Genomic DNA, 27044 nt, shown 5'->3' on the forward strand with positions numbered 1-27044 from the left:
CAGAGCAGCATTTGGAGGTGGCAGGCCGAGCCCCGGGCTCTGGCTCAACTTTTCCCCGGGCTGACGGCCTGAACGCTTAAATAGAAATTATCCAAGGAAAAACTGAGTGCTGGGCTCAGGATGGGGCCCAACAAAAACACCCCGCGGGGCTGCAGCCGAGTGCCTCCTGGCGGGGCACCTCCTGCTCTCAGCATGCTGCGGCAAGGCTGAAACGCCGCCGGGATGTCCCATATCCCCTTCCATCCTAGAAAAATCACTCTGGGGCCGCAAAGCCGGGACGTTTGTAGGACCAGCCCTTTGCCCAGCTGCATTTATGACCCGCTATTTGCCGTCCTGCAGCCGTCCTGGCTCCATCCCCGCATGCCCCAGCCCTGACCCGCCTGCTGCTCCCCAAAACCCCTGCCGGCCCTCCCTGCCCTCCCTCCCGCTCCATGCCCCTCCCGGCTGCTCGCAGCAGCCCCCACCTCCTCGCCGAAGCAGCACACCCCGAGGAGACTCGATAGAGGGAACGTGGCCTACTTTGAGGAGCAAAGTGGGTTATTTTAAAGGCTGGTGGTTTTACTGCCCGCTGCCGGGAAATATCCGCTTCCTGGGGTCACGAGAGGACAGGCAGCAACCTGCAAGACGCCAGCGCTGAGCGCGCTTCTGTGGGGCCAGGCTGTGCTGGCAGCAAATCCCCCGCAGAGCACCACCCAGTGCAGAGCCACCAAGGGGCTGAGAGCCGGTGTCCCTTGGCCACGGTGCCACCTCCTGCACCCCGAGCAGCCCGCCTGGGGCCGAGGATCCTGGTTGTGGGTGCCCACCTGGCTCTGTGGGGCACCAGGGAGCTTCCAGCTGCCCCCCATGGGACCCCTGGGGGCAGGAGCTGGGGCAGCGGGCAGGGCGAGGAGATCAGTCGCGGCCCGGTTACACGGGCTGGATTTCAGACACCTATTGAAAGGCGAAAAAACACCAAGCCAAACAGGTTTCTTTCAACACCACCCAGGGCAGATTGGCTCGGGTGGCTTTGGGAACCTCCCATGCAGGCGCAGGGATTTAAGGAGCGGGAGGCTCCATTCCTGGCTGGGCTCCATCCCCGCTCCCGGGGCCCGGCACCCTTCAGAGCCGAACCCGGCACCCCAGGGTGCCCGGAGCGCTCCGTGCCCCATTTCGGCAGCCCGTGCCTGCAGCCTGCAGGACGGGAGCTCCCCAGGCCCTGGCAAGCGAAGGATGGTGAGACGGGGACCTGGCCACCAGCCCCGGGTGCACAAAGCCTCCCCCGGGCAGCTGCGGCAGCGCTCCACCCCGGCTGCGCATTGAAATTCAAGACAGATCCAGCCTGACCCGCGCCTCCACACCCAGCAGCTCGCAGGCAGGCAGGCAGGCAGTGACGGAGGGACGAGCTCCTGCAAAAACAACCCGCCCAAAGACACTGAAATCCGGGGAGGCATCCCGGGATGAGCCCTGCCGCCCCATCGGAGGGGACCACCAGCACCAGGGGGACAGGGAGCGCTGGCCAACCCTCTTTGCCATTAAATATGGTCAATGGCACCGTGGCCAAGGTGCTGCCAACCCCGGTAACACCTCGGGCTGGCTGTAGGAGAGCGCTGAGCGCTGGCACCAGCTCTTGCTGCCCGCCCGGAGGAGCGCCGCGGGCTGCTGGTGCTGCGCCGGGGTCACATCCCCAAGTATTTGAGGAACGCGGCGATGACGAGGAGCACGCCGCATGCTGCCCGGTCTTGCTCCCTGCACGCTGCCAAAACCCGTCCTCGCCGACCGGCCGGGCGGGTTCCACATCCGCTGCCAGCGGGCACTGGGGCATCGCCGCCTGCACCGCGCCCTGCGAGGCTGAGCGGGGCAGGATGGAGGCAGGCGGTCCCTATAGCTGCTGCCTGCCCCGTGTCTGACCTGCAGGCTGCGGTGTCCCCGAGCTCGAGTCGCCTCACGGTCCCCTGGCTGCCTCATGGGGACGGCAGGGGACAGTTGTAGGGCCACACTGTCCTCCCCAGGGGGGACTGGGACCAGGGGTGGGGACGGGGTGGGATGGGGAACGGAGCCGACGTAGGATGGGGACCGGGTATAATAGGATAAGTTGGAGACAGGGATGGGGATGGGGCCAAAGTAGGGTGGGCATGGGGACGGGTAGGACCAGGGAAGGATGGGGAGAAGGTGGGATGGGGAGGAATGGGAACAGGGCAGGACAGGGATGGGATGGGAACGGGATAGGACAGGATGGAGATGTGGAGGGATTACCCGGGGTGGGATGGGGACGGGACAAACTGGGGCAGCCCCAGGCGGGGATGCAGGAGGAAGCACGTCTGCACTACGGCATGCCCGTCCCCATGGGGTGGGACAGGGGGGCCCTGGCAGGGCCGCACGCATCCCGCCGCCCCCCCAGCGCTGCTGTTCTCCACGCGCTGCCCCGCCGGCCCGCGCGCTGGGGCTAATTTTAACCCTGGAGCGGGGCCAGGCCGGCCCCGACTTCCCTCGGCGTGATTTATCCCAGCCACTTCCCTTCCTCCTGCCAGCCCCGCTCCGGGGGGGACGCTTGGGAGGGATGCTCAGCGCCGTGCCCCCTCCACGGAGCCCTTCCTGGAGTGGCTCTGCTTCCCCCAAAACCTCCCAGGGACCGGGGGAAGCTTTCTACCGACGGTTTTATTGAAAACGCTGTGGGCTGGTTTGGTTTTTTTTTTGTGTTTTTTTTTTTTTTTTATATATCCCTTTTTCTAGTCAACAGCAGTGCTTGAGAAAAGAGATTTCCGTTCGCTTCTGTGTCTATTTAAAAATCGGTAAAAATGCTGCAGAAACGGTTGCGAAAAATGGAAAATATTGAAAATATCTCATGACCCCAAAACAAAACAAAACAAAAATTTCTCTTCCAAATAAAGACCTTTCCCCTCAGAAAAACTCTCAGTGTGCAAAATGTCGACCGCTTTGATTTCTCCTCCCAGCGAGCCGGGATGCGCCCACCTCTCTGCTCCAGGAGGACGGGTGGTTTTTTTTTGGAAAAGCTAAAAACGGCTGGGCAGAGCTACCAGCACCGCCAAGTCGCTGTCCGTGTGTCTCGTGGGAAACACCCGCGTCCCCCCTGGACCTGCTGCGCGGTGGCACGGCACCGCAGCCCGCCTGGGGGAAACCCCAAAGGTATTTGGTCACTAGCGTCATGAGTTCCCACTCGTCCTCAGCCCCCCTAAACAGAGAAGCTCTGCAAGGCCGCGGAGAGAAAACTGCGTGGTTTCGGAGGGGCAGCAAGCAGGCACGTCGGGGGGGCGTTAGAGGTTGTCGTACATGCGCAACGTCTTCTCCAGCTGCTGGCTGACGCGCTGGTAGAAGATGATCTGCTGCTTCAGGTAGGACTGCATCATCCTCTTGAAGTCGGCCACGCGCCGCTCGTGGAAGTGGTTCATCTCGGCCTGCAGGGCGAAGCCCACCACGCGGCAGCGCTTGCGGATCCCGTCCGCCTCCTCCTGGTCCATCCGGCCCTCGTCGCTCATCCGCTGGCTCTCCTTCACCTTCGCGAAGGCGCCTGGCGAGGCAGGGCAGAGTGAGAGCTGGTGGGGACCTGCGGCATCCCCTAAAGGGATCGGGGATGCGTTTGGGGTCCCCCGGCCCCTCCAGCCCCAGCTCCCGAGAGCCCCGAGCTGCTTCCCACCAGGAGCAGCTCTCCACGGGGCGAGCGGCGTGCTTGGGCGGTTCATCAGCGCACGCAACCCTTGCACCGCTGCCGCTGCCAGCTGATAACAGCCCTGCCTCGGAGCTGGCAGCTGGGGCGAGCTCCTGAAAGAAACTTTGCTACAAAGCGCAGCTTGGGCTGATAGCTGCATGGGGAGCTGGAGAGCCAGGCAGGACATTGCTGACTGCAGCATCCCGGGGACGGAGAGTGCCCGAGCCACAGCCGATGCTCCGACACCAGATTTCCCCCTCCTTCCTTTTATTTTTATAGCTCGGTTTCGAAAGAATCCCGCCTGGCTCTGGCCCTGCATTCCTCCCCCTCCTTAGCACAGAGGCTGTTTGCCTGCAAACAGGATCTGGCCTCCAGCGGCGGCTGGGAATTCGTTCCCTCTCCCTGCCGGCAGCAGGGACCTGGGGTCGGGGAGCTGCTGCTGCCCCCAGAGGAGGAGGAGGAGGAGGAGGAGCCCAGAGGAAGCAAAGGTTGGAGGCCAAATCCTGCCTTCCGCTCTGCCCACGCGGCCTCGCTTCCGGACGGGATCCAGCCCACGGTGGTAAACAAAGTGAGGAGAGGAGCGCAAGGAAGCGGCCAGGGCTGCTCCTCCGCGCCGTCCCCCGGGGACATGGAGCCACGCGGGGGCTCTGGGGAAAAGCCCCTGTCCCCAAAGCCACCGGCCAGCACGGATGTCCCCTCCCTGCCGTGTCCTGGGAGGGGTGCGTGGACTTCGGCCCCGCTCCCACACCCAGCCCGGGTGTGCGTCACACCCGGCCAGGGCACGGGGACACCGCCGGCTGGGATTTATCCCCTGCCCTCCCCAGCCACCCTGCATGGGGTGCTGAGCGCCCTGGGCAGCCGGGTGCTGGACCCTGCCGTCCTCTTCTCTGACGTGCGGGGATGTAGTCGCAAAGACTTTGACCCTGGTTGTCCCCAGGAGGTCCAAAAACTGAGCCTGGACCCAGCAGCACCTCCAGGGGTTGGGAAGTGCTGCCACGTGTGATGGTCCCAATGGCCGTCCTCATCATCAACCCCACCCTAATCGTCATTGTCATTGTCATCCCCATCCTCAACGTCATCCCCATCCTCACCATCATCCCCATCCTCATTGTCATCTTTATCTTCATCGTCATGCTTATCTTCACTGTCATCCCCATCCTCATCGCCATCCCCATCCTCATCCTCATCCCCATCCTCATCCTCATCCCCATCCTAATCATCATCCCCATCCTCATCGTCATCCCCAACCCCAACCCCAGCCCCATTCCCGTCTCCATCCCCATGCATCCTCGTCCCATCTTCATCATCATCCCCAGCCCCAACCCCAGCCCCATTTCCGTTCCCGCACAGCAGAGGGCTGCACCCCGGTCCCACTCCACTCGTGGGACCATCATGCAGGACATCCCCAGCCCTAAGGGAGAAGAAGCCACCCCCGGGAGAGCCCCCGTACCTTTCTGGAGGTGGATGATGTCCGGGAAGTTGGAGAGGAGCCCCTGGTACAAAGAGAGAGTGTCCAGCATGAGGAACAGGTCATTCTTGGGCTGCTCGGCGAACATCTCCCCCACGGTCTCGTACGTCTTGCCCGTGTGGGAGATGGCGTTGTTGAGGGCATCGGAGCTGTAGGGGGGGTCCATGTGGAAGGAGTGGCTGATGGCTTGGAAAGCGTTGCCCAACTTCTGGAACTCTTTCCTGAAGCCCCCCACGTGCTTGCGCACCAGCTCCGAGGCCACGTTGGTGAGCTGCAGGACGCTGTCGTCCATCTTCTTGCTGAAGGCCTTGAAGGCGTCCACGCGGTCCTCCACGTCCTGCAGGTCCTGGTGCTCCGTGGGGATCTGGATGGTGAGGAGGAAGCTGGCGCCCACCATCTCGTCCTTCTCCGCCCGCCGCTTGCCCAGCTTCCACTGCTTCTCGTCGCGGCAGCAGAGGAAGTGCTGGAAGCCCTCGTACTGCGAGAGGACGGGGTGGCTGGTCATATGGTCCATCCAGAGGATCAGGCGCCGCTTGCGCTTCTCGATGAAGTCCTCCTCGAAGCGCCCGGTGGCCTGCTTCTCGGGCAGGTGGGGCACCGAGATGACGGTGAACTTGTGCAGCAGGCGGTTGTAGAGCCAGTCGAAGTGCTTGTAGCGCCGGTAGACGGGCGAGTTGATGTTGCTGGGGGTCAGCTTGTAGGAGATGTAGCTCTTGATGCCCTTGAACTTGGTCTGCTTGGTGGGGTCCTCCACGGAGCAGATGAAGGGGTGGGGGTTGGCCCTCCACTGGGGGCCCCGCGACCCCATCTCGATGCTGTACACCTCGGCGATCTTGGACATGAGGGGCACGTCGCCCAGGATGAAGGCTTCCACCCCCGAGCGGACGAAGCAGGAGAAGCGGTTGAGGTTCCTCCCCACCACGCTGCCCCTCTTGGAGGAGCTCAAGCTGTCCTGCCTCTCCAGCGCCGGCTTGGCCCGGTAGCCGGCGGGCTGGTGGCCGTAGGGCGGCGCCGGGGGCTGCAGGCCGGGCGAGGGGTGCCCGTTGGCGCCCGGCGGGCCGCGGGGCTCCTCCACCACCGTGCAGGCATCGTCCCAGTCGTCCCAGTCATCGTCGTCATCGTCCTCAAAGCTGCCCTGGTAGGAGACGCCCGGCGGCGAGGCGTAGAAGGCCGAGCCGTGCCCGGGGGAGCCGGCGGGGCTGCCGGGGCTCTCGGTGTAGCCGGAGCCCGCTCGGGAGCGGAGGATTTCCACGTAGGAGGCCGGGAAGAGGCCGGTCTCGCCACGGCTGTTGGTGCCCTGCAGCCAGCCGTCCAGCGAGTCCTCGCTGAAGATGACGAGCTCCTCGTTCTCCTGGATGCTGATCTCCTCCCTGTTCTCGCTCTGGAAGTTGTAGAGCGCTCGGGCTCTCAGCGCCATGGCCGGGGCCGGCAGAGGGGGGGAAGGTGGAGGACGGCCTCAAGCGGAGCCCCCGCGGCCGAACAGCCGAGGCCGGTTTTGGGGGGAAAGGTGGCGAAAAGCGAGCGGGAGCCGCTTCAGGGCTCGACGCCCCGCTGGCGGCACGGCGCCCCGCTGCTGGGCACCATCCCCCGGGGGGGCGGCCGCCGGGCTTAGCATCCACCGGGGGGGCTCGGCACGGCCAGGCACGGCTCAGCACCGCTCGGCACGGCTCAGCACGGCTCGGCACGGCTCAGCACCGCTCGGCACCGCTCAGCCCCTCTTCTCCCCCCCACCCCCCCAGCTGCCTCCCCTGCCGCAGGCAGCCCGGGGGGGCTTTCCGCCAGCCGGCAGCGGCCTTTTTTTGGGTTGTTTCGCCTTGTTTTGCTCAGTTTGGGGTTTTTTCCTTGCTTTTTTTTTTTTTTTTTGCTTGCCCCCCCTTTCCCAGCCTCCCCCCCCCCCACCCTCGTCTCTCCGTTCCCGCAAACCTGCAGCGGGACGGAGCGGGCGGCGGGTCCCGGTGCGGGTGCGGGTCCCGGTGCGGGTCCCGGTGCCGGTGCCGCTCCCCGGTGCCGGTGCCGGGCTGGCCCCGCCGCCCCCCCCCGGTGACGCACGGCCCCGCCGGGCTCCCCGCGCCGCCCTCCGCCGCCCTCTGCAGGCAGCAGCCGCCCCGGGGGGGGGGGCACCGGGCCGTCCTCCCCCCTCCCTTCCTGCACCCGCCCCTCCCCGGTAACCCCCCCCCCCCGCCGCCTCACGGGACCCCCAAGTCCGCCCCCCCCCCCCTTCCACCGCCCCCCGCTCCGGGCGACCGGCGGGGGCAGAGTCCTCCAGGCGGGCAGGGGGCGCTGTGCAGGAGGCGGCGCCGCTCTAGCCCCGGCGTCTCTGTGGGCGGAAGTGCGCGCGGGCGTTGCTATGGAGGAGCTGAGCGCGGCCTTGCAGGCCTTGGCGGAGCCCGCGGCGCCGCACCCGCGGCTCGGCGCCTACAAGGGCCGCTCCGGGGGGGGGCTGGGGCAGGCCGAGCGCCGGCAGCGCCTCCTCCGCCTCCAGAGAGAGTGAGCACGGAGGGGGGGCCGCGGGGGGCGAGGGAGGGAGGCGGGGAGGGAGGGGGGCCCGCGGGCTGTGGGGCCGTGCTGGGGGTGGCGCCCCCCCTGGGGGGGGGGGGGTGGCGGCTCTGGGGGGGGGTAGATGTGTCGCTCTGTTCCTTTATTTCTTCTTCTTCCCCCTCCAGGAGGCGGCTGGACTACGTGAACCATGCCAGGAGGCTGGCAGAGAACGACTGGGTTGGGGTGGACAGCGAGGAGGAGGATGATGAGGAGGAGGATGAGGAGGAGGAGATGGAGGTGGAGAGGAAGCTGCCCAAGCGCTATGCCAACCAGGTGCGGGGCCGCCTGAGGCGGGCTCTGGGTGTTGGCACGGGGTGGGAGCTGTGGCTCGGCCCTCCTGCCGCTTACACACGCAGAGGACAGGCTGAGCTGGGCTGCTTGCGTGCTCTGGGGGCTTTTAGCCCCGCTAAAGGCATTTAGACCCCGCTGCGCAGCGCTCCGTTAAAGATTTCCGCCTCTCATCACCCTTAGGGCGCCAGGAAGGAAGGGAAACCTTGGCAGAGGGGGCTCCTCAGCCTCAGTGCCACGTTTCCTCTAAAAGACACCCAGGCTTTGGGGCAGTGTCACCAAACATGCTGAGGGGCCTGGAGAGGTCAGCTCAGCTGTTCTCTTATCCCTAATATTACACATCCTTAAGGTCTGCCAGCTATTTAAAAATAAATGAATGAAACGAAGGGCTGAAGTGAGGCTGGCACAGGGACCGGGATGCCCAGGTGAGGGCTGCGAGCCCCACGCTGTGCTCTGAAGCTTAATCAGGAGAAAGACTTAGGGAAAGAGCCTGCTGCACAGATTAGTCAGAGGGAGCTGGGTGCTGTAATTTGGCCTGGTGAGCAACACACGTTGTCTGTGAAGCGCCTGGAGGAGCTGTAGAACGGAGCCAAAACCTTCCTGCTTTGTCCTTGAGCCGTGTGTTTTCCATGACTGCAGGGGCATTGTTACCAGCTGCTTTTCCATGTTTCCCCACAGCTGATGCTGTCCGAGTGGCTGATCGACGTCCCCATGGACCTGGAGCAGGAGTGGGTTGCAGTGGTGTGTCCCGTCGGGAAGCGGGCGCTGGTCGTGGCCTCCCGGGTACGTGGCAGCAGCGGTAACACCTCGCCATGCAGTAGCAGCGAGAGGTGTCCCGTCCTACGTCCCTCCTGTGCCAGCCAACCTAAGGCTGCCCCATGTGTCGAGCTCCCCAGGGCGTGAACCCCCTGAGAACTGCAGACATTTGGGCTCTGGGATCCGTGCTGAGCACCCAGGACCCCTCCTTGGGCAGGCGGGGTGGGGGTGACCTGTGTTCCAGCACCCTGGGGGTGTTCCAGCTGCGGCAGGAGGGTGCCGAGCCCAGCTGTGACGTTGTTTTGTCTCCCTTTTCCTCGCAGGGCTCCACAGCAGCTTACACCAAGAGCGGCTTCTGTGTCAACAGGTTCCCCTCCCTGCTCCCGGGGGGAAACCGGCACAATTCGACGAGTGAGAAAGGTAACGAGTGATCTGAGGAGGGTTTTGAGGCAGGTAGAGGACAGCCACCATCTTCTCCGTGCGTGTGCGCGTACCCACAGGCGTGGTGGCTCAGTGCTGCGCCCCGGGGCCCCCAGATTGCTCCCGTTTCTGGTGCCAGGGGTTAGTTAGCTTCAGGCTGTCCGTGTTCTTCTGGAGATACCTAGACGTGGACGGTCTCTGATGCCTTTGTGCTAGATAAGACCATTTCTTTTAATTAGCCGCCTGGTTAATTGACACTTAAACCTCAGCGCTTTCTTTGTGTTAAGCAGCAGAGCTGCTTACAGCCTGCCACCTTGTACCGTGGCTTGGCTTGGACTGGGGTGGGGTTAGCGATGGATAAAGCGCCTTTCCCTGAGAGATGCCTTCGCTTGCTGTGCCGCTGCGCGGTACCTTCGTAGCTCCTTTGAGCTAAAAGCTTTTTGTGGCCACGCGAACGAGAAGGGGTTCCCTCTGCACCTCCTGGTCTGCGCTGGGGCTTAGTGCAGGAGAGATCTGATCTGGCGCTTGCTCGGTGCCTTGGGCAGCGCCTGGAGCTCCTTGTGTCTGTGCGCAGTGTACTGCATCTTGGACTGCATCTACAGCGAGGCGCAGCAGACGTACTACATCCTCGACGTGATGTGCTGGAGGGGACACCCTGTGTACGACTGCCAGGTACCGAATTTCTCACTTCTGCTCCCAATTCCCTGAGCTGGCTTTCAGGCAGAGCTCACCGCGCAGCGTGGAGTGTTGGAGCTAACCAGCAGCACCTCTACAGCTCGCGGGCTGGTGGCTGCGGGGATGATGGGGTAAATTTTGGGGGTGTTTTGAGGGAAGTGTGGAAGGTCAGGGTGCTCGTTATAAATCTGTGTGAATGCAGGCCCAGGGCTGTGAGAGCTGCGGCCCTGCAGGTGCAGATGTGTGGCGGACAGTAATTAAGGCCGTTTCTTTTCTCAGACTGACTTCAGATTCTTCTGGCTCTTCTCAAAGATCCAAGAGGAGGAAGGGCTGGGAGAGAAAAGCAGGATTAATCCGGTAAGTTCTTTTGTACTGGCAGGAGGAGGAGGCTGGGGGGTAAGCTCTCCTGTTCAGCAGGCTTCAGCACTTTTGTTTGCAGGCAAAAGCCTTTTTTTTTTTTTCCCCCTTCCAGATCAGGCTTCAAAGCGTACTTCTGACGAGATGGGCTGACATGTTCGGGATGTAAATAGAGCCACGGAGCGTTGTAAATGAGCGTGGGTTTTTCTTTCCAGCCAAAGTGCCGAGGGAGGTCAGGCTGCAGGGTATCGGCTAACTTCCACACCTTTTTCAGCTTTCGCTTGCAGTGGAATGGAAAACCAGTGTGGTTTCTAGAGGGATGGTGTCGGTCTGCAGCCAGGCTACAATTTTATTTAGAATTAGTATTCTCTGGTAGTCCGGGCTTACGAGGCGGGGATAAAGGATCACAAAGCTTTAGCAGGGGCTCAAGCCGGTCACTGAAGTTGTAGGGGTGGGCGTTGCGTTGCCACCTGGAGTCCCTGAAGACTTGTGTGTGTGCGGAGGCCAGCCCTGGCACCCACAGCGGCGTGGAAAGTGCTTTTTGGGGACAGACACAAGGGGATTTGGCAGCCTGGCTGGCAGAGTGCAGTTCACAAACGCTGGCAGAGCCGAGCAGAGCAGCCTCTGGGTGGAGCAGATCCCTCATTAATGGGGAGAAATGCTCCTGTGCCAGCTCGGAGGTATCCGCGTTCGGAGAACATCCTGTTCTGACTCCAACAAGAATATCCAGAAGACAGCTCCCTGACGAAGGGGGGGTCGTTTCGGCTTTCATTTCCTGGGTGGAAAGGTTCGCTTGGCTGAGCCAGCAGCCGGGCGCAGACATCTGTCTGCTTTGCATCCTGCCCAGAGGTCATCGCTTTCTATTTTGGTTAAGAGAGCATCTCAGGGTCAGCTCTCCTGAAAAGCCCTTCCTGCCGCCTCGGATGCTCGGCGAAAGGTGGCAGGGGCACGCGGGAGCCGTGTGCTGAGCCTCTGCCGTCTGCCCCCCTAACAAAATGCCAGAGGGGGGTGTTTGGAGCAGGGATGGTAAATGCAAGGTACCTGAAATAGATCATTCTGGGCACGCCGGGGGTCGTGACGATCCCCGGGTTGCCTCGCAGAGGTCGCTTGCTGTTGCTGGAGCGAGGCTGGGAAAGCAGCAGGCCATTCCCACCAGGCTGACTCGGGGAGGTTTTCCTGCGAGCGCTTCCTGTTCCTTCAGTGGGACGTGGCACCACTGAGCCACTTGGTCTTCTCGGTTTGGTCTCCAGGCCCTGGGAATTACTGCTCTGATTCACGTCAGACCTCTGCCTGTCCCAACGGAGGCTGGGGTCGGTCAGATTCTCTTTGGAGCCCCTCTGTGCTTTGGGACCCCAAGAGCCAGCGACAGGAAGGCCGGCAATTTCGTGATGCCTGAGACCTGTCTGGTTCCTTCATCCTGTCGCTCCTGTTAGATCTTGAACCAGGGGAAACGCTTCCTCCTCAGCCACCCCCATGCCAGTGCTCGATTCATTGAATCATTTTAGGCTGTGCAGCTTGCTCTCCTCTAACCCTCTCTTTTACTCTTTCAGTACAAATTCGTGGGCCTGCAGAATTATCCCTGCACCGCGGAGAGCCTGTGTACGGTGCTGGCCACGGACTTCCCGTTCGAGGTGAGAACACGCAGGGGGACACCCTGGCTGCGTGCCTGCCAGAGCCCGGGGAGAGTGCATCCCGTCCTCCTGGGAGCTCTCCCCAGGCCTGTGGGAAGCCTGCTGAGCTGCCGTGCTGCCGACGTGCCTGGGGAAGGCTTTTTGTGTGGGTGGCTGTCACCAGGCACAGGCTGCGTCCAGCCGAGCTAGTTAGGGAGAGTTAAAGCGCAGTGTTCCCTGCGTTTGGACCGTCCTTACTGTCCCCGGGGAGGGTAGAGTTGATGGAGGTTGCCTCCAGAAGTAGCGTAACTCACATTCACGTGGAAATATGACAGAGCTGAACTTCTCAGGGCCAGAGCCGGTTCCATATGCTGCCCCAGGTGGGGCTGCAGGGGCACAGGCCCGAGGATCTGTGCAGTGCGCTGTGCTGCGTGACGGCAGCCCTCAGGAGGCCCGCGAGGTAGGCAGGCTGGTGTCTTTCTCTGACATCTGCCACAGACTCTGTGTTGCCTCAGTCGAGCTGCTTCCGTCTGTCCGTGTGCAGGACGCCCAGCTGTGCTGCCTCGTGGGGAGGCAGGAGCGGTGTGTTTGAGCTCACGGCAGCTTCCGTGGGCTTCGTGTTGAGCACCCGAGTCCTTCTGGGGGCAAATGGCTGGGACGTGTCCGCAGGGGTCTGTCTGTCCTGCTGCTGCCACCGGATCTGGCAGAGGGAGTAGCGTGAGATCTGCTTCTCGCTTCTGTCCAGAACCGGCAGGCTCCTGCCTTTGGCTCCCGCCGTTCCTGGCTGGCTCTCAGGGGCGGTCGTTCCCCTGTAAGAGCGGCTGGCAGTGCTGCTCAGCCCCTCTGCTGCCCCGTGAGGAAGGGCAGGGCAGGCACTGGCGTGCCGAGCGGCTCAGCTGCGTGGTGGCGAGTTGCAGTCCCCGGCGTAAATGTCTCAGAAGCTTTTGGTGGCTGACCTGGCACCAAAGCAGAGGAGGATGGGGGACGCAGTGGCTGTGACAAACGTCTGGGAGCCAGGAGCCCTTCCAGCTGCTGCAGCAGCTCCTGCAGAGCGCCCAGCCTTGCTCCTAGGTCAGGAGCAGCCTCTACAGGGGTCGCTTGTCCTACGAAGCCAAAAGCCACACTGAGACTGCGTCTCTTGCGCTCGTGCGGCCCAAGTTAGCGATTAACTTAAGTGCAGGTTTAAACTTTGGGGATGCTCGTTTGGCTGTGAGGGCTGACTTTGCCTTCTGCTCATTAAAGCCAGGACGGTCGTCAGAGGAAGTCAGAAACTGCCAGCGCCCGCTCTGAACACAGACAGGGGAGTGGGAGCTGAAGAAAACCTGAAGGAAAAACTTCTCAATGTGCTCAACTGACTGCCTCAGCAGAAATAGGCATTCCCCTTTCTCCTGCTGTCTTTGCAGAAGGCAAAAATGCAGCCTTGCTATAGACTGGGCAGTGTAATAGATACCTCCGTACGCCTGGGCCCAGCATCCTGTGATGAATCATGCTAAATAGGTTTGTGAAAGCAGGGGAGGCTTTTCGCTGCCTATTGGGCATGGAGTGGCCGTGGTTATTCAGCCTATTAACAGGATATTGTGTGTGTGGTGGCGACAGACGTGGACTAGGCTTTCAAATTTGGGTCCTCAGAGTTAATCTGTAACCTCAGAGTTAGGACCTGGCTCCTAGTTTGCTATTTTCAGAGCAGAAGTTTATTTTTTTTTTCCATTGAATTCGGTGGACTTTGGATCAGTTGGCTGGCAATGAGTTCGGAGAGTTTTTTTGGAGGGGATTTCAGGAGCTACCCACGGATCTGAGTAAAACAGCATGCGAGTTTCTAGGAAGGCAGGGGGAGCCAAAGTCTCTCAGAAAACCCGATGTGGAGGAGGAGGCATACTATCGAGCACCTAAAATCTGGAAAGCATGGCTTTGACACATGAAATCCTTCCCGGCCAGTTTCTCAAAAGGTCCGGTCGTATGGAGGCACTCTCAGCCCTTATCTTGATGTGGCTGGTGTCAGAGTAGTGACTCAGGATAGGGACGCAGCCAACGAATAAACTGAAATGAATATGGGACTTACAGTAACTTAGCAGAAACCACGGGGAGGAGGAACGTGACCTAACCCTCTACCAGGCTCTGAATTCCTCAGTTTGGGGAAGCTCTGTGGAGCGGTCTGGAAGGCAGAAGCGTTTCCAGGCTCTGATGTCGCTAAAAGATTCCTGCGGGTGCTGGAGAGTCCCCGCTGCTCGCAGAGAGCCGTGCATCCGCTGGAATGCGCTGGGTGTGCGGGCCCAGGAGAGCGTGGCGGTGTGGTGCCGCACAATCTGGCTCCTCTGCTCGTGTCTTCCCAGGAAGCAGGGAGAGGGGGCAGAGAGAAGCTCTGCACTTAGATATCCAGGGGGTTACACAAGCTGTTTGCTGTTCTGCTTTCATGTTTTCCTAGCACGGGAATCCCCCCCGTTTTCTGGGATCATTTTGCAAGCTCTTAACAGTGACCAAAAATTACAGCCTTAGTGACGTGGTGAGCAACGCCCGCGCTGCTGGAAGCCGGCGCCTGGGAGCAGAGGTGGGCACGTGCCTGCGCTTCGCTTGGCCAGGCTCACGGGCACCGAACTCACCTCGACCTGCACGGTCCACCCGTGCCTGGGCTCGCTGCCGGTACGGGTGCCTCTTTGCTGGGGGCTGTGGGCTCCAGGAGGGGCCAGGGAGCATTTGGGGCCTGACAGAGCTTAAAGTGGTGGGCTCTTTTCCTCGCCCGCTCCTGCCCACTCAGCCACACTTACTCGTAGGGAAATGGCCTCTAAGAGCTCACGAGGCCGAGCTAAAAGGAGCACCACCTCCCAGGCCAGCTGGTCTTGCAGCAGGATCGAACCTCGCAGAGCGCGCCCCTGGGAAGCCCAGGGAAAGTGGGGTGAGGAGGCTTGGGCGTGGAGGGGGCGCGGGGAAAACGCCAGCCACGAGAGTTCGGGCCTCAGCCTGCAGAGTCCTGAGTGCCCTTAGCTGTCATTGATCGCTGGACAAGTTCTCTCTCGGGAAGCATTAAGAATTTATTTTGCGTAAGCAAGCTGGAAGAGCTGTAGCAGTGTAACTACGAAGCGGGGCTCCTTGGCGTCATGCGCTCCCGCTAATTACTCTCCCAATGTATTATTTAAAATAAGCCTAATCCAGTAAAATGGCCTTTTTGTGCGCTGCCTCATTCGGAAACTGGGTGGCTTTTCTGTGGAGTGGGATCATAGCAACGAGGGGAAAAGCACTGGTCCGTGCCGCCGCCGGCCTCACAGTGTTTGCCTTCGATGCCTGAAAGCCTTCCAGCGCGCGCTGGGCCTGCGCTGATCTTCCAGGGCAGGAGCTCTGCGGGTTTCCCCTTTCCCTTCCGCTATTTATTGAGGAAAAACGATCCAGCTGGTGGCTTTGGCCGGTGAGTGAGGAGCGGCGCCGCCGTCTGGCGCTCTCATTGACCTGTAAAAGCCTCCAGCTCGGGCTTCTCATCCGCTCTCTCTCCTTTCTGCAGGTCGACGGACTTCTCTTCTACCACAAGCAAACCCACTACACGCCCGGCAGCACGCCGCTGGTGGGCTGGCTCCGGCCTTACATGGTGCCCGAAATCCTGGGGCTCGCCGTGCCCGCCACGTCGCTCACAGCCAAGCCAGACTACGCTGGGCGTCAGCTCCAGCAGATCATCGAGAGCAAGAAGAGTAAAAAGCTGGCAGCGGGGCAGCCGAGGGCTGCTGGGGACGGGCAGTACGAGCTGGAACACTTGTCTACCCCCCAGCCAGCAGCCTCTCCGGAGGGCCGGGAGGAAGCAGTGAGCAGGATGGAGAATTAGGCTGCTGTGGCAGCCTGCTTGGGTGAGGAGGAAGGAAAAGGTTTCTCGCTGCCTTTGAGGGCAGCAAAGGTAATCGTTATAGGATGGCTTTGTGTAAAGGGCACGGAAGTGCTCTCAGAGCCACTTTTTGGCCTCGCAGAAGCGAGGGCCTGAGCAGGATCGTCCGGTTCTGCCCAGGCAGTCACGTGCTGTGAAATAAAATAACCTGTCCCAAGCTGCAGGGCTCCCAGCTCAGCCCCAGCCCCGGCTTCTGTCTGAGGCTCTGGCAAGCCTCCAGGCCAGGACCAGCGCTCGGAGCCGTGGGCTACGGATCCTGCCGCATGGCTCCCGCTCGTGGGGCACGGATCCTGCTGGCAGCCCTGCCTGCGGGGCGCAGGAAGTCACGGGGCGCTGCAGCCTTCTGCTCCAGCTGTTGGCCGAGGCCTTCTCAATGAAAGTTTTGTGGTCAGCCTGCTTCTAGTAACAGAAGTCTGCAGCGGGCTGCTGTGAGTCTGCAGGCAGGGCTTTCCACGCCCACGTGTTACTGAGAAACTCGCTCTCCTTGCATCACAGCTGGCCCTGCCTCTCAGCACAGCGCCGTGCTGCGTGAGCCCCAGCCTGTACTCCGGGCTTTTCTCGGCAGAGGGAGGAAGGAATGATTTCGCTCTCAAAGCTGATTGTGCCAAATAAAAGGCTTCTCAGAAGTACGAATTCTTCAGCGTCTCCCTGCTACCTCAGGGAGGAGACACGCTGTGCCTCCCAAAGGGGGATTAAAAAGCTGGTTGCAGCACTGAATGAATTAAAGGGTTTTAATTCTCGGCACAGCGAGCTGCTCTGGCCCCTACCTGCCCAAGCCCCCTCTCCTGCGTGTCCCTGGGGCTGGTTCACCGTCACGCTCGCTGTCCCCAGGTTGTTTTTGAAGGGGAGATGAAAAAAGCCAGAGCAGGACCACGCTAAATGTGGAGGGGGAGAGGAAAATGGGCAAAACCCATGGGACTGGGGTATCCTCGTGCGAATGCCTCCCTGTGGCCCCCGAGGAGGGCCCGTGCCCAGGAGGAGATAGCGCCAGCAGGGATGCTGCACGCAGATAGCGGGGGCATTCGCCTTCTGCCCTCACCCCCCCATTTTTCCCAGAAAATGCTCATTTCTGTGCCAAGCACGTGGGCCGCTCGCGATCATCTGACCGTGCCGCCGCTATCGATTACAGCCGCAGGAGCTGTCAGCGCGGCGGGGGGAGAGGGCTGCCCTCTGCTCCCCCTCCACGGGAGGGGAGGAAACGGCCCCCTGGCTCTGGGACCCCTTTCTTGTCGCTCAGACGTGGCCACAGCCCTTTCTGAGCATCGGGTTGTATTTTTAGCCTGCAAAGCGACTGCTCCAGGGGGAAGAGGACAAGCGCCTGGGCCGCCTGGTCCCCAGAGCAGTGCGGAGAGAGGCCCTGGGAGCGGGCGAGCCTCGCCGGGAGGGCAGCGGGGTCTGGGTGCATCCACCCGGCTCTCCTCCCGAGCTGGGCACCAGGATGCTCGATCTGCGCGTCCCTCGGGGAGGAAGGAGCTGGAAGAGCCGCGGCTCGGGTTTCAGGCTCCGTGCTGTCCTTCAGCAAGCTCTCAAGGTCCTCCAGCGAAGGGAAAGGGAGGGGGCCGGAGAAGAAACGCGGCTGAAAGGGGCTGCTGCCTCCAGCCGCCCGCTCTGATCGATGGCGGAGAGCTGGAGGGAAGCAGCCGGCGCTTTCCGCCCGCTCCAGCTGATGCCGCATAGTTTCCCTTTTAAAAGCATGAGCTGAGCCGGAGGGATAAATATTTGCCTTGCGATTCCCGCTGGAAACGAAAGCCTGTGTTTGGAGAGAGGGTGTTAAACGGAAGCGGCCGGGGCCAGCGCAGTTTGTCGCCGTGACTCTGCTGTTTGCTGGGTGCGAGCCCGCTCCCAGCTGTTCCCTGCCCCGCTCCCGACCGGAGCAGGAGGTGGCACCGGCGGTCAGCGAGCCGGGGTCCAAATTTCGGGTTGGGGGGGGGCCGGGCTGAGCGAGCGGCTCGACCCGGAGCCTCCCGGGGCTCGGGGGGCTCCGGCTGCGGGCCCGGCTGCTTCCCTCTGCCCTTCCTTCCATTTTCTGCGAGCGAGGTGCAGGCTCCCGGGCTGCGGGCAGGGCGCCAGCGCCGCGCTCCGCCGCCCGACAAAATGTCCCCCTGGCCCGGCCGCCGGGGCCCGGAGCCTCGGGGGGGCAGCGGGACGGGGAGGGCGAGGAGGACGCCTCGGGGGGCAGAGGGGGAGGGCGGGGGGCGAAGGCAGGGCTGGAAAGCCGCCCGCCCGCGGGGAAGGCTCGGGGAGCCGCCGAGGGAGAGGAGGGCGCCGAGGGAGGCCCAGCGGAGGCTGCTCGGCCCTGCGGGGAGGCTGCGGGGAGGCGAGGCGGGGCAAGGGCCCGGCCCCGGGGGGGTCCCGCCGAGCTCCCGGAGGACGCGGGGGGGCTCCTGCTCCCCTCGCTCCCGCGGCCTCCCTCCGCCCGGGGGGGGGCTTCCTGCCCGCCGCCGGCCCCGGCCCCCCCCGGCCTCCCCCGGCCTCCCCCCGCCCTCCGCGGGGCCGGGGCCGGCGGGGAGGGGGCTGGGGCCGCTTCCTGCCGCCGCCCCCGCCGGGGCAGAGCGGGGCGGGGAGCGGAGCCCGGCCCAGCTTCCCCGGGGCGAGCGAAACTTCCCGGGGCTGGGGCGGATTTCTTCGTGGTTTTTTTTTTTTTTTTTTTACCCTTTTTAAAGAAAATCTCTATTTTTATATTTGTATTTATTGCTCATCCCTTACTTTTTCATTCCTTATTTTTTGGTTTCTTATTTTTCCGTCTATTTTCACCTTTCATCTTCAGTTTTCCTCTTTCTTTTTCGCTTCCATTTTTCTTTCCCATTCCCTCCCCGTTTCCCCCCTTCTCCCCGTTCCCTTTTTTTCCCTTTTTCCCCCCCCCGATTTTCCTTTTTCCCCCTCCTCTTCCCTCCCTGCCGTCCCCCGCGGCCACCCCGGGGCGGAGCCTCCCTCCCTCGCCGAGCGTGCGGCCTCGCCCGGAGGCCGGGAGGGGCCGGGGGGTGCCCGCAGCCCCGCCGGCTCCCCGGGGATGGGCTCCGGCGGCCGCCCCGCCGCTTAGCCCGGCTCTGCCCGGCTCTGCCCGGCCCGGCCCGGCTCGGCTCGGCCCGGCCCGGCCGCGCAGCATGGCCGCGGAGCTGAGCGCCGAGGAGGAGCAGGTAGGTCCCCGCCGCGCTGCGCCCCCCCCTTTCTCCGTTTTCTCGGGGTCCCCCCGGCCGCAGGGCTGGCTTCCCGCGGGCTGCCGCCCCGCCCCGCATCCCTACGCCCCCTGGACCCCCCTATCCGCACGCTGCCCCCCATCCGGACATCCCCCTGCCCCCCTTCTGCACGCCCCCAAATGCCCGGCCCCCTGCGCCCCAAATCTGCGCAGCCCCCCCATCCTCACACCCCTCGTGCCCCCCGTCTCTGTGCCTTCCATGCACCCGGCCCCATCCCCCCCCATCCCCTCAGCTCCCCAGCTGCATCCCCGCATCCCCCAGGACCCCCATCTGCATCCCCCCAGCCACTTAACTCCCCAGCTTCACCCCCCCATCCCCTTAACTCCCCATCTGCATCCCCCACATCCCCCAGGACCCCAATCTCCACCCCCCATCCCCTCAGCTCCCCAGCTGCGTCCCCGCATCCCCCAGGACCCCCATGTGCATCCCCCCAGCCCCACGTCTCCCAGGACCCCCATCTCCACCCCCCCATCCCCTTAACTCCCCATCTCCACCCCCCCAACTCCCCATCTCCACCCCCCCATCCCCACTTCCCCCCAGCCCCCCCATCTACATCCCCCCAGCCCTCCATCCTGCATCCAGCCCCCCGCCTCCCCACACCCCCCTATCCCCCCCCACCCCAAAACCCTCCCCAAACCCTCCCCCCCCACCATTTCCCCCCACCCCAAACCCCTTCCCAAGCCCAGCCCTGCCACCACCGGGGTGAGCTGGGGGGGCCGTGCCCCGGCTCCCCACGGACCCCCGGTGCCCCCCACGCTCCTCCGGCGCTTCCCACGCCCCGGGCCTCCCGTGACGTCCCGGCTTCCTCCGCCGGCCCTGCGTCACTGCGGGAGGATGTCGCCGCTCGCTCTCCCCGTGCCGTTCTCCATGGAGCCGCAGCTCTTCGCGTCCTCCCGCGGGCACCTTCCCGCTTTAAAGGCCGAGCCGTGCTGGTTTTGGGGACGTTTTGGGGACCTTCCCCGTCCTTTGTGTCCCCTCGGGGTGTACGCGCACGTGGGGTGAGGGGTGATGCCCCGGGGTGTTTGGGGCCGTGGTCGTGTCGCAGAGCAGCATTTAGGGTTTTTTTCCATCAGACCTTTTCCTGCTTGATTCATCCCAAGGGGACGGGGAGCAGCAGCTTTCTGAGTGTATCGCGTTTTGGGGCGCAGCTGGTGCTGGCACATCGTAAATCAGCCCTTCATCCCGGTCTCGCTTGCTCCCCGCGTCGCAAAGCCCGGTGCTCTTTCAGCACAACGATTTGGGGTTTTCTCCCGGGATGCTCCGGGCAGGGGGACCAGCCCGTGCCCGGACCCGCTCGCGGCCACCTTCCCCCCGAGGGGCGCTCAGCACCTCGCCGCGGACCGGGACGTGGCCGGGCAGCCCTCCCTGCACGCCTCCCCTGTCTCCCGCAGGCCACCAAGCAGTTCCTGGAGGAGATCAACAAGTGGACGGGCCAGTACAATGTGTCCCCGCTCTCCTGGAACGTGGCCGTCAAGTTCCTCATGGCCCGCAAGTTCGACGTCCTGCGGGCCATCGAGCTCTTCCACTCCTACCGGGTACGTGCGGGGCCGGGGCCGCCCCTGCCAGCGGGTCCTGTGCCCCCTGCGACGCTGTTATCCGCCTGGAAAATCCTTCTGAGCCGTGCAAAGTCCCCGAGGGGATGTGTTTGGTGGTCCTGCGTCTCCTCCCGACGTCGGGGGGTGGTGGGAGGGTGGGCAGCCCCCGCGTGGGCTCTGCAGGACATCTCCGTGTGCACGCACGGGGACCGCAGGACGTCTCCGTGGGGACCTTTCCCGCCTCGTTTTTAGGGCACTGCTCCTCCCCGCATCGGGGTTTCCCTTAAAGGCATGCCCAGCTGCTTCCTGCTTTACCTTCACGGCCATTCCCTCGCTGATAAAAAATAAAATAAAATGAAATCTCCCCCGCAGGAGACGCGGCTGAAGGAGGGCATCGTGAAGCTGAAGCCCCACGAGGAGCCGCTACGCTCGGAGCTGCTCAGCGGCAAGTTCACCATCCTGGTGGGTGGGCGCTGCCTGGACCCCCCCTGCCCCGAGCTGCCCGCCGGCACCCCCCGACCCCACTTTCTCTCCCCGGCAGAGCGTGCGGGACCCCTCGGGGGCTTCCATCGCCCTCTTCACCGCCAAGCTGCACCACCCCAGCAGGAGCGTGCAGCACGTGGTGCTCCAGGCGCTCTTCTACCTGCTGGACAGAGCGGTGGAGAGGTGAGCGGGGGGTGCCGGGGCCGCTGCGTGCAGCGGGGAGGGTGGGCGAGGGGCGACGGCACCGGGCGGGCTCTGTTCCCCATGCACCAGCCTCACTTTTTGCTTTTTTTTGGGGGGGGGGGGGGGGGGGGATGCTGCTGCTTGGCTGGTTTCCATCAGCTTCTCCGCCTCGTCTTTTATAGCAGCTTAATGCGGTTAAAGCGCCTCCTCTGGGCTATAAAATACCCCCGGGTTTGCGCTGACAGCCTGTTTCGAGGTGTTTAAAAGCTGTCCTGGCGTGGCAAAGACCGGTGGAGTTCTCAAAGCCCGCTGTGTGTGTGTGTGTGTGTGTGTGTGTGTGTGCGCTGGGGATCTCCAGCCCTCGGAAAGCCCCGGCTCTGAGAGCCCCGTGCCGCTTCCCGGGGGAGCGCGGTGCTGCAGCCGAGGCGGCTGGCTCCGGGCTTCCCGTCCCCATCTCGAGGAGACGAGGGCTGGCTGCGTAGAATTCCCTTCCTCCTCCAGTCCGAGTCATCCCGATGGAGGTGGGGAAGCGGGAGCAGGCGTAAAGGGGGCTTTGGACAGGCGGTGGCTGCGGGGGCATCATCCCGGAGCTGGTGAGCGGTGAGGGTGGCGTGGCTGATGCTGCTCTTTTCCCCCCCCGCCCAGTTTCGAGACGCAGAGGAACGGGCTGGTGTTCATCTACGACATGGCCGGCTCGCAGTACACCAACTTCGAGCTGGACCTCAGCAAGAAGATCCTCAACCTGCTCAAGGTAACGGCTCCGCGTGGGACGCCGGGCGCTTTCCGTGCCAATTTCCCCACCCCACGCGGTCGCTGGCCCCGTCCCAGCCCCGCCTGCGCCCCCCGGGGGAATATTTGGGGTGCAGGCGGCCGGGGCTGGAGGGCAGGAGGGGATCAGCTGTCCCCACGCGCCGGATTCCTCGTGCAGCTGCTGGCAATGCTTGCGCGGAAACAGATGCAAATTATTTTTTTAATCGCGTTGGCATTTCGTGCCTCCTCCCTTCCCCGGAAAAAAAGAAAAAAAAAAGGAGCCACCAGCAAGCAGCAGCGCCCAAATCCCTGCTGCAGAGGGCTGCGGGCTGCTTCGGGGGCCCGCTGGTTGTCCCCTCGGTGGGGACACGCCGCGGGTAGGGGCGTTTGGTGCCACGCCATGGACCCGACCCTGTCCCGGTGCGTTTTTACCGCCCGCAGGGAGCCTTCCCGGCGCGGCTGAAGAAGGTTTTCATCGTGGGAGCGCCCATGTGGTTCCGCGTGCCCTACTCCATCATCAGCCTGCTGCTCAAGGAGAAGCTGCGCGAGAGGGTGAGCGTGTCCTGGGGGCTCTGCAGCCCAGCCCCCCGCCTTCACGGGGGTCCCGTGCCCCGTCTGTGCCCCTTTTCCTCCCGTTTTCCTCCCATTTTCCTCCCGGAGGCCGCGCGCCCCGCGCGTTTCGAGGCTGTTCCCAAAGGGGATGGGGTTGTGTGGCCGCCGGCCCCGTCCTGCTGGGTGTGATTCGGGGACGTCCAGGCTCCTGCAGCCCGCTGCTGGCTTCTTAGCCCATTTCCTACCCCTGCTCCCCTCCCGAAATCACCTGCAGCTCCGGCCTCCGCAGCGATGCTGCCAGCAGCAGGTGGAGACAGAAATGCCGAAAGGGAGAGGAAATGTCTTCTGAGCCCGCGGGAGGAAAAGGGGAGCTTAAATTCCCTCTCCCGAAGCGTGCTTGTACCCCAAAACCCCCCGAGCATCGGCGCTGCCGCCGATCCCAGCCCCCCGCCCCAGCGGCTGGGCTTTCCCTCCCTGCTTTTGGGAGGAGCTGGGCTCAAAGATTGGGAACTGGGGGGGGGCGAAACCCCGCTGGCTCCGTGGCCGGGCTGTTTGCGAGGCCGCCGGCCAGCCCTGCCCGTCCCGCAGGTGCAGATGGTGAAGATGTCGGAGCTGAAGGAGCACCTGCCCCGCGAGTGCCTGCCCGAGACCCTGGGCGGCTGCCTCAAGCTGGACCCCCTGAGCTGGAACTGCCGGTTCCTGCCGCAGCAGAACGGCCACCCCGACCCCCTGGACGAGCTCATCCTGGTGCCGCTGGTGGCCCCCAAGGACAACGGCTCCGTGCACGTCCCCGGCCCCAGGTCGGTCACGCTGCCCGAGCTGCTGGAGCACGTCGGCCGCAAGCAGAAGCGCGGCATCTACGAGGAGTACGAGGAGATCCGGCGCAGGAGCCCCGTCGGGACCTTCTCCTGCTCCTTGTGAGTCGGGCGGGCAGGGCCGGGGTCCCCGGGGGGCTGCGGGGGCTCGGCGGGGACGGGGACGCGCTCGCACTGGGGACGCCGCTTCCCGAGGCTCCGGCCAGGCGATGGCAGCAGAGCCCCGGCTGCGGGCGCCGGGTGCCGGCAGGGCCGCTGCCGTTCCCTCGCTGCCCTCCGGGCTCTCCCGTGCCCCGCAGGGCGCCCTACAACCAGGAGAAGAACCGCTACGGGGACGTGCCCTGCCTGGACCAGACCCGCGTCAAGCTGGCCAAGCCCTACAGCCGCCCGGAGGTGAGCCAGCCTCAGGGTCCCGTCCCCGTCCCATCCCGCCGCTGCCTCCCCAGACACCCAGCGGCCCCGACCCCGTGCCCCTCTTCCCAAACCCGTGTCTCCCCCCTGCACCGGCGGGTGTTCTTATGGGGTTGGAGAGGCTTCGTCCGCCCCACCTTGGGTGTTTGTCCCCGCAGCTGACCGACTACATCAACGCCAGCTTCATGGACGGCTACAAGCAGCGCAACACCTACATCGGGACGCAGGGTGAGGGGGTGCCACGGGGTTACTTGGGGTCTGGGCATCTCCACGGGCTCCGTCTTCCTCCGGTGGGCACCCACGGCCGTCCCTGGGGGTGTGGGGTTACCCGAGCCCCCCGTCCTGATGCGCGGGGCCGTCCCTGCAGGGCCCCTGGAGAACACCTACGGGGACTTCTGGCGCATGGTGTGGGAGCAGAACGTCCTGGTCATCGTGATGACGACCCGGTGAGTGGCACAGCCCTGGTTTTCCTGGCAAATCAAGCGAGTTTGGTGCGGGACCAGCTGCCGTCGCGCCTGGGGGGCAGCGCTGTGCACCCCAGGTGGAGGGGACACCCCCAAAATGTCACTGCCTGGGGAAGAGCCAGCGACATCCCGGTGTGCCTGCCCTTCCCCGGGCAGCCCTGGGTCTGGTTTTGGGGCCGTCCCCACCAGGGAGCACTGGGCAGGGTCCTTTTGGCCCCCTGGGGGTCCCCAGAACAGGGCCGGGGGTCGTCACCACTGTCACCTCTCCCCTCGCCAGGCTGGAGGAGGGCGGCCGGAGGAAGTGCGGCCAGTACTGGCCCCTGGAGAAGGACTCCCACATGTCCTTCGGGGCCCTGACCGTCACCAACCTGGGCGTGGAGAACCTCGGCCACTACAAGAAAACCATCCTGGAGATCCACAGCTCCGAGGTGCGTGCCCACCGCCTGCCGAGACCCCCCCGGGAGGGGCCAGGCACTAACCCCCCGCTCGCCCCCAGGGCAAGGAGCGGCGGCTGCTCTCCCACTTCCAGTACCTGAGCTGGCCGGATTACGGCGTCCCCTCCTCGGCCGCCACCCTCATCGACTTCTTGGGGGCGGTGAAGCAGCAGCAGAGGGTGGCCGTGAGCGCCTTGGGGCCGCGCTTCAAGGGGCACCCCGGGGGCCCCCCGCTCGTGGTGCACTGCAGCGCCGGCATCGGCCGGACAGGTAAGGGGGCCGAGGGCAGGGGACACGGAGGCACGGCGTGGTGGCCGAGGAGGTGACACCGGTGCTGTCCCCAGGTACCTTCTGCGCGCTGGACATCTGCCTGTCCCAGCTGCAGGACGTGGGCACGCTGGACATCCAGCAGACGGTGCTGCGCATGCGGACGCAGCGAGCCTTCAGCATCCAGACGCCCGAGCAGTATTACTTCTGCTACACCGCCGTCCTGGAGCACGCCCGGCGCCAGGGGCTGCTGCCCGACAAGGGCTCGCCGGGACGCTGAGCCCCCCCCCGGGCAGCAGGACCCCCGCGGCCCCGCGCTCGGACTGTGCCTTACCGCCACCAAACCGGGGCGAGACGAGGTGGGAAGGGGTTTGGGGAGGTGCTTTTTTTCCTTTTTTTTTTTTTTTTTTTTTTTTCATTTTTCGGTGGGACCACCAGAAACGTATCGAGAGGGGCTCCGTGGGGAGGCCCTGGGGGGGTGTTTCCAGCGGGGGGGCTTAGGGAGCGGGGCCTCCTTCAGCCCCACCTGTCCGTGTGTCCGTCTGTCCGTGTGTGTACAATACACCCCCCTGCGCCCCGTCTCAGATGTTTCACAGATATCTACGTACGTGCACAGCCCCTCGGGGGTCCCGGTGCCCTCTCCCCGGAGCAGTGAGCCCCCCCGGCCCTGCTTTCCGCCTCCTGCCCCTCGTTGCCCCCTGGGGGGCTCAGCAGCATCCCCCTGTGCCTCCCCTCCTGCAGCCCCAGGACGCCACCGGAGCCCCCGGGGGGGATCCCACAGCCGTGCCCCATCCCTCGGGGCACAGACGCTAGGTACGAGGATTTGGGGACGTGGGGACAACCGGCTTGCCCGGTTGGGATGTCACTGGCACGGCCCAGCCCCGCGGTGACTCAGGGGAGGATCACCCCGGGAGGACGCTCAGCCCTCGGCGGGCACCCGTAACTTTATACTGTAATAAGCTCTCGGAATGTGTATATTCTTATTTTTTTATAATCTCGGGGGGAAGAGGAGGATTTTTTTTCCTTTTTTTTTTTTTTTTTTTTTTGTATTTAACTTGATCCAAGCAGGAGCCAGAAGGATTTGTAAATGTTCCTATTTTGCTCTCATTCGGAGAAAGGTTTTTTTTGTCGTTATTTTGGGGGTTTTTGTTCTATTTTTTTTTTTGTTGGTTTGTTCTGATTTGTACCAACACCGAAATACACCACGAGCATCCCGTCCTCTCGGCTCTCTGGGTGGAGGTGCTGGGGGGCAGGAGAGGAGCGGGAGGGAGCTGAGGGCGCCTCGGGTGTGATGATGAGAGCGGAGCCTTCCTCCCCACCCCGATAACGGGGGTGCTGGTGCCTCGCGGGGCCCCATGCCCGGGGTGTGCCTCACGTGGGGTGCCCAGGTGAGCCAGACGGGGGGGATCCTGGGTGGCTGTGGGGGATTGAAGGTGGCGATGCCCAGGGGGGTGAGGGTCCAGGGGCTAACGGGGCTGCGGGCAGCTCTCCTGGGCGTGGGGTAACAGCAGGAGGAACGGTAATGGGGTGTGCTCGGTCCTAGGTAACGGGGTGTGCTCGGTCCTAGGCCGTGGGACGCGCTCGGTCCTATTACTGCCCCGTGCAACACTCGTGTGATGGTAGCAGAGGCGTAAGGAATGGAGCCGGGCACTTGCTCGTGTCATGTCTCTGGCAGTGCTTGGAGAATCTGGGGAGTTTTCCCATGGTTTTTGTCAAAACCACTGCCGCAAAGGGGCCCGGCGAGCCCTGGGGCCCAGGGGCCAGCACCGCCAGGCCGCGCGGTGCTGAGGGTGCTGAATAAAGAGGTGCTGCTGCTTCGCTCGGGCTTCGCTTGGAGTTTTTTAAACTTTTCTGACGGCTCCTCAGAGGGTTCCCTTCCCCAGTCTTTTATTTTGGGGACAAAACCAGCCCCGGGGGGCTCTGGGCTCTGAGTTTGGGGCGGGTTAAGCCTTCGCCGGGCCATGGCAGCACGAGACGGAGGGGCTGGAGCTGCGGGGGGTGCTCTGTGGGGCCGGGAGCACACGCTGAGGGTTTCCCCCGCTCCGCTGTGTGTCCCCGTCACGTTGTGCTGCAGAAATGCGGGTTTTGGCGAAGATTCACCGCACCGCGGGGGCCTTTGGGGGCACGAGAGGGCAGGAAGGAGCTTGGCCCGAGCTCAGGGAGCTCGTGGAGGGGGCGATGAGCGCGAGGGGGCTCCGCGCCCGCCCCCCCGCTGCCTTCAGCGGGCCGCCGCGGGGCCGGGAAGGGCAGCCCGTGAAACGCGCGGGTTGACCTGGCCGCCCTGCGGGCGCGGCGGGGGGGCGGAGCCGGGAGCGCGGAGGCCACGCCCCTCGGCG

General features: G+C 63.8%; 2 protein-coding genes across 3 annotated transcripts; one reads left to right on the plus strand and one right to left on the minus strand.

Annotated features, from left to right (window-relative positions):
* Window positions 1–2657: 2657 nt before the first annotated feature.
* SNX33 (sorting nexin 33) lies at window positions 2658–7188 on the minus strand. Its single transcript, XM_080607740.1, has 2 exons — window positions 5094–7188; window positions 2658–3505 (listed from the first exon to the last, which is right to left on the minus strand). The coding sequence occupies exons 1-2, from the start codon at window positions 6526–6528 to the stop codon at window positions 3252–3254; spliced, it is 1689 nt and encodes a 562-aa protein (XP_080463866.1). The 5' UTR covers window positions 6529–7188; the 3' UTR covers window positions 2658–3251.
* A 199-nt stretch (window positions 7189–7387) lies between these two features.
* On the plus strand, window positions 7388–26526 carry PTPN9 (protein tyrosine phosphatase non-receptor type 9). Of its 2 annotated transcripts, XM_080607739.1 has the most exons (19): window positions 7388–7598; window positions 7775–7922; window positions 8616–8720; window positions 9017–9113; window positions 9688–9785; window positions 10068–10145; window positions 11696–11776; window positions 20206–20349; window positions 20722–20811; window positions 20891–21015; window positions 21661–21766; window positions 22207–22317; window positions 22906–23234; window positions 23432–23525; window positions 23702–23771; window positions 23911–23989; window positions 24285–24435; window positions 24504–24711; window positions 24786–26526. In XM_080607739.1, exons 1-19 carry the CDS (start codon window positions 7459–7461, stop codon window positions 24986–24988), a joined length of 2457 nt encoding a protein of 818 aa, XP_080463865.1. In that variant the 5' UTR covers window positions 7388–7458; the 3' UTR covers window positions 24989–26526. The 2 variants fall into 2 exon arrangements, with proteins under 2 accessions (XP_080463865.1, XP_080463864.1); XM_080607738.1 differs by lacking the exons at window positions 7388–7598; window positions 7775–7922; window positions 8616–8720; ... (2 more) ...; window positions 10068–10145; window positions 11696–11776 and adding an exon at window positions 18261–18754.
* The last annotated feature ends 518 nt before the right edge of the window (window positions 26527–27044 follow it).

Source organism: Anser brachyrhynchus (genome assembly GCF_964034855.1).
Source record: "Anser brachyrhynchus genome assembly, chromosome: 11".
NCBI classification, from domain to species: domain Eukaryota; kingdom Metazoa; phylum Chordata; class Aves; order Anseriformes; family Anatidae; genus Anser; species Anser brachyrhynchus.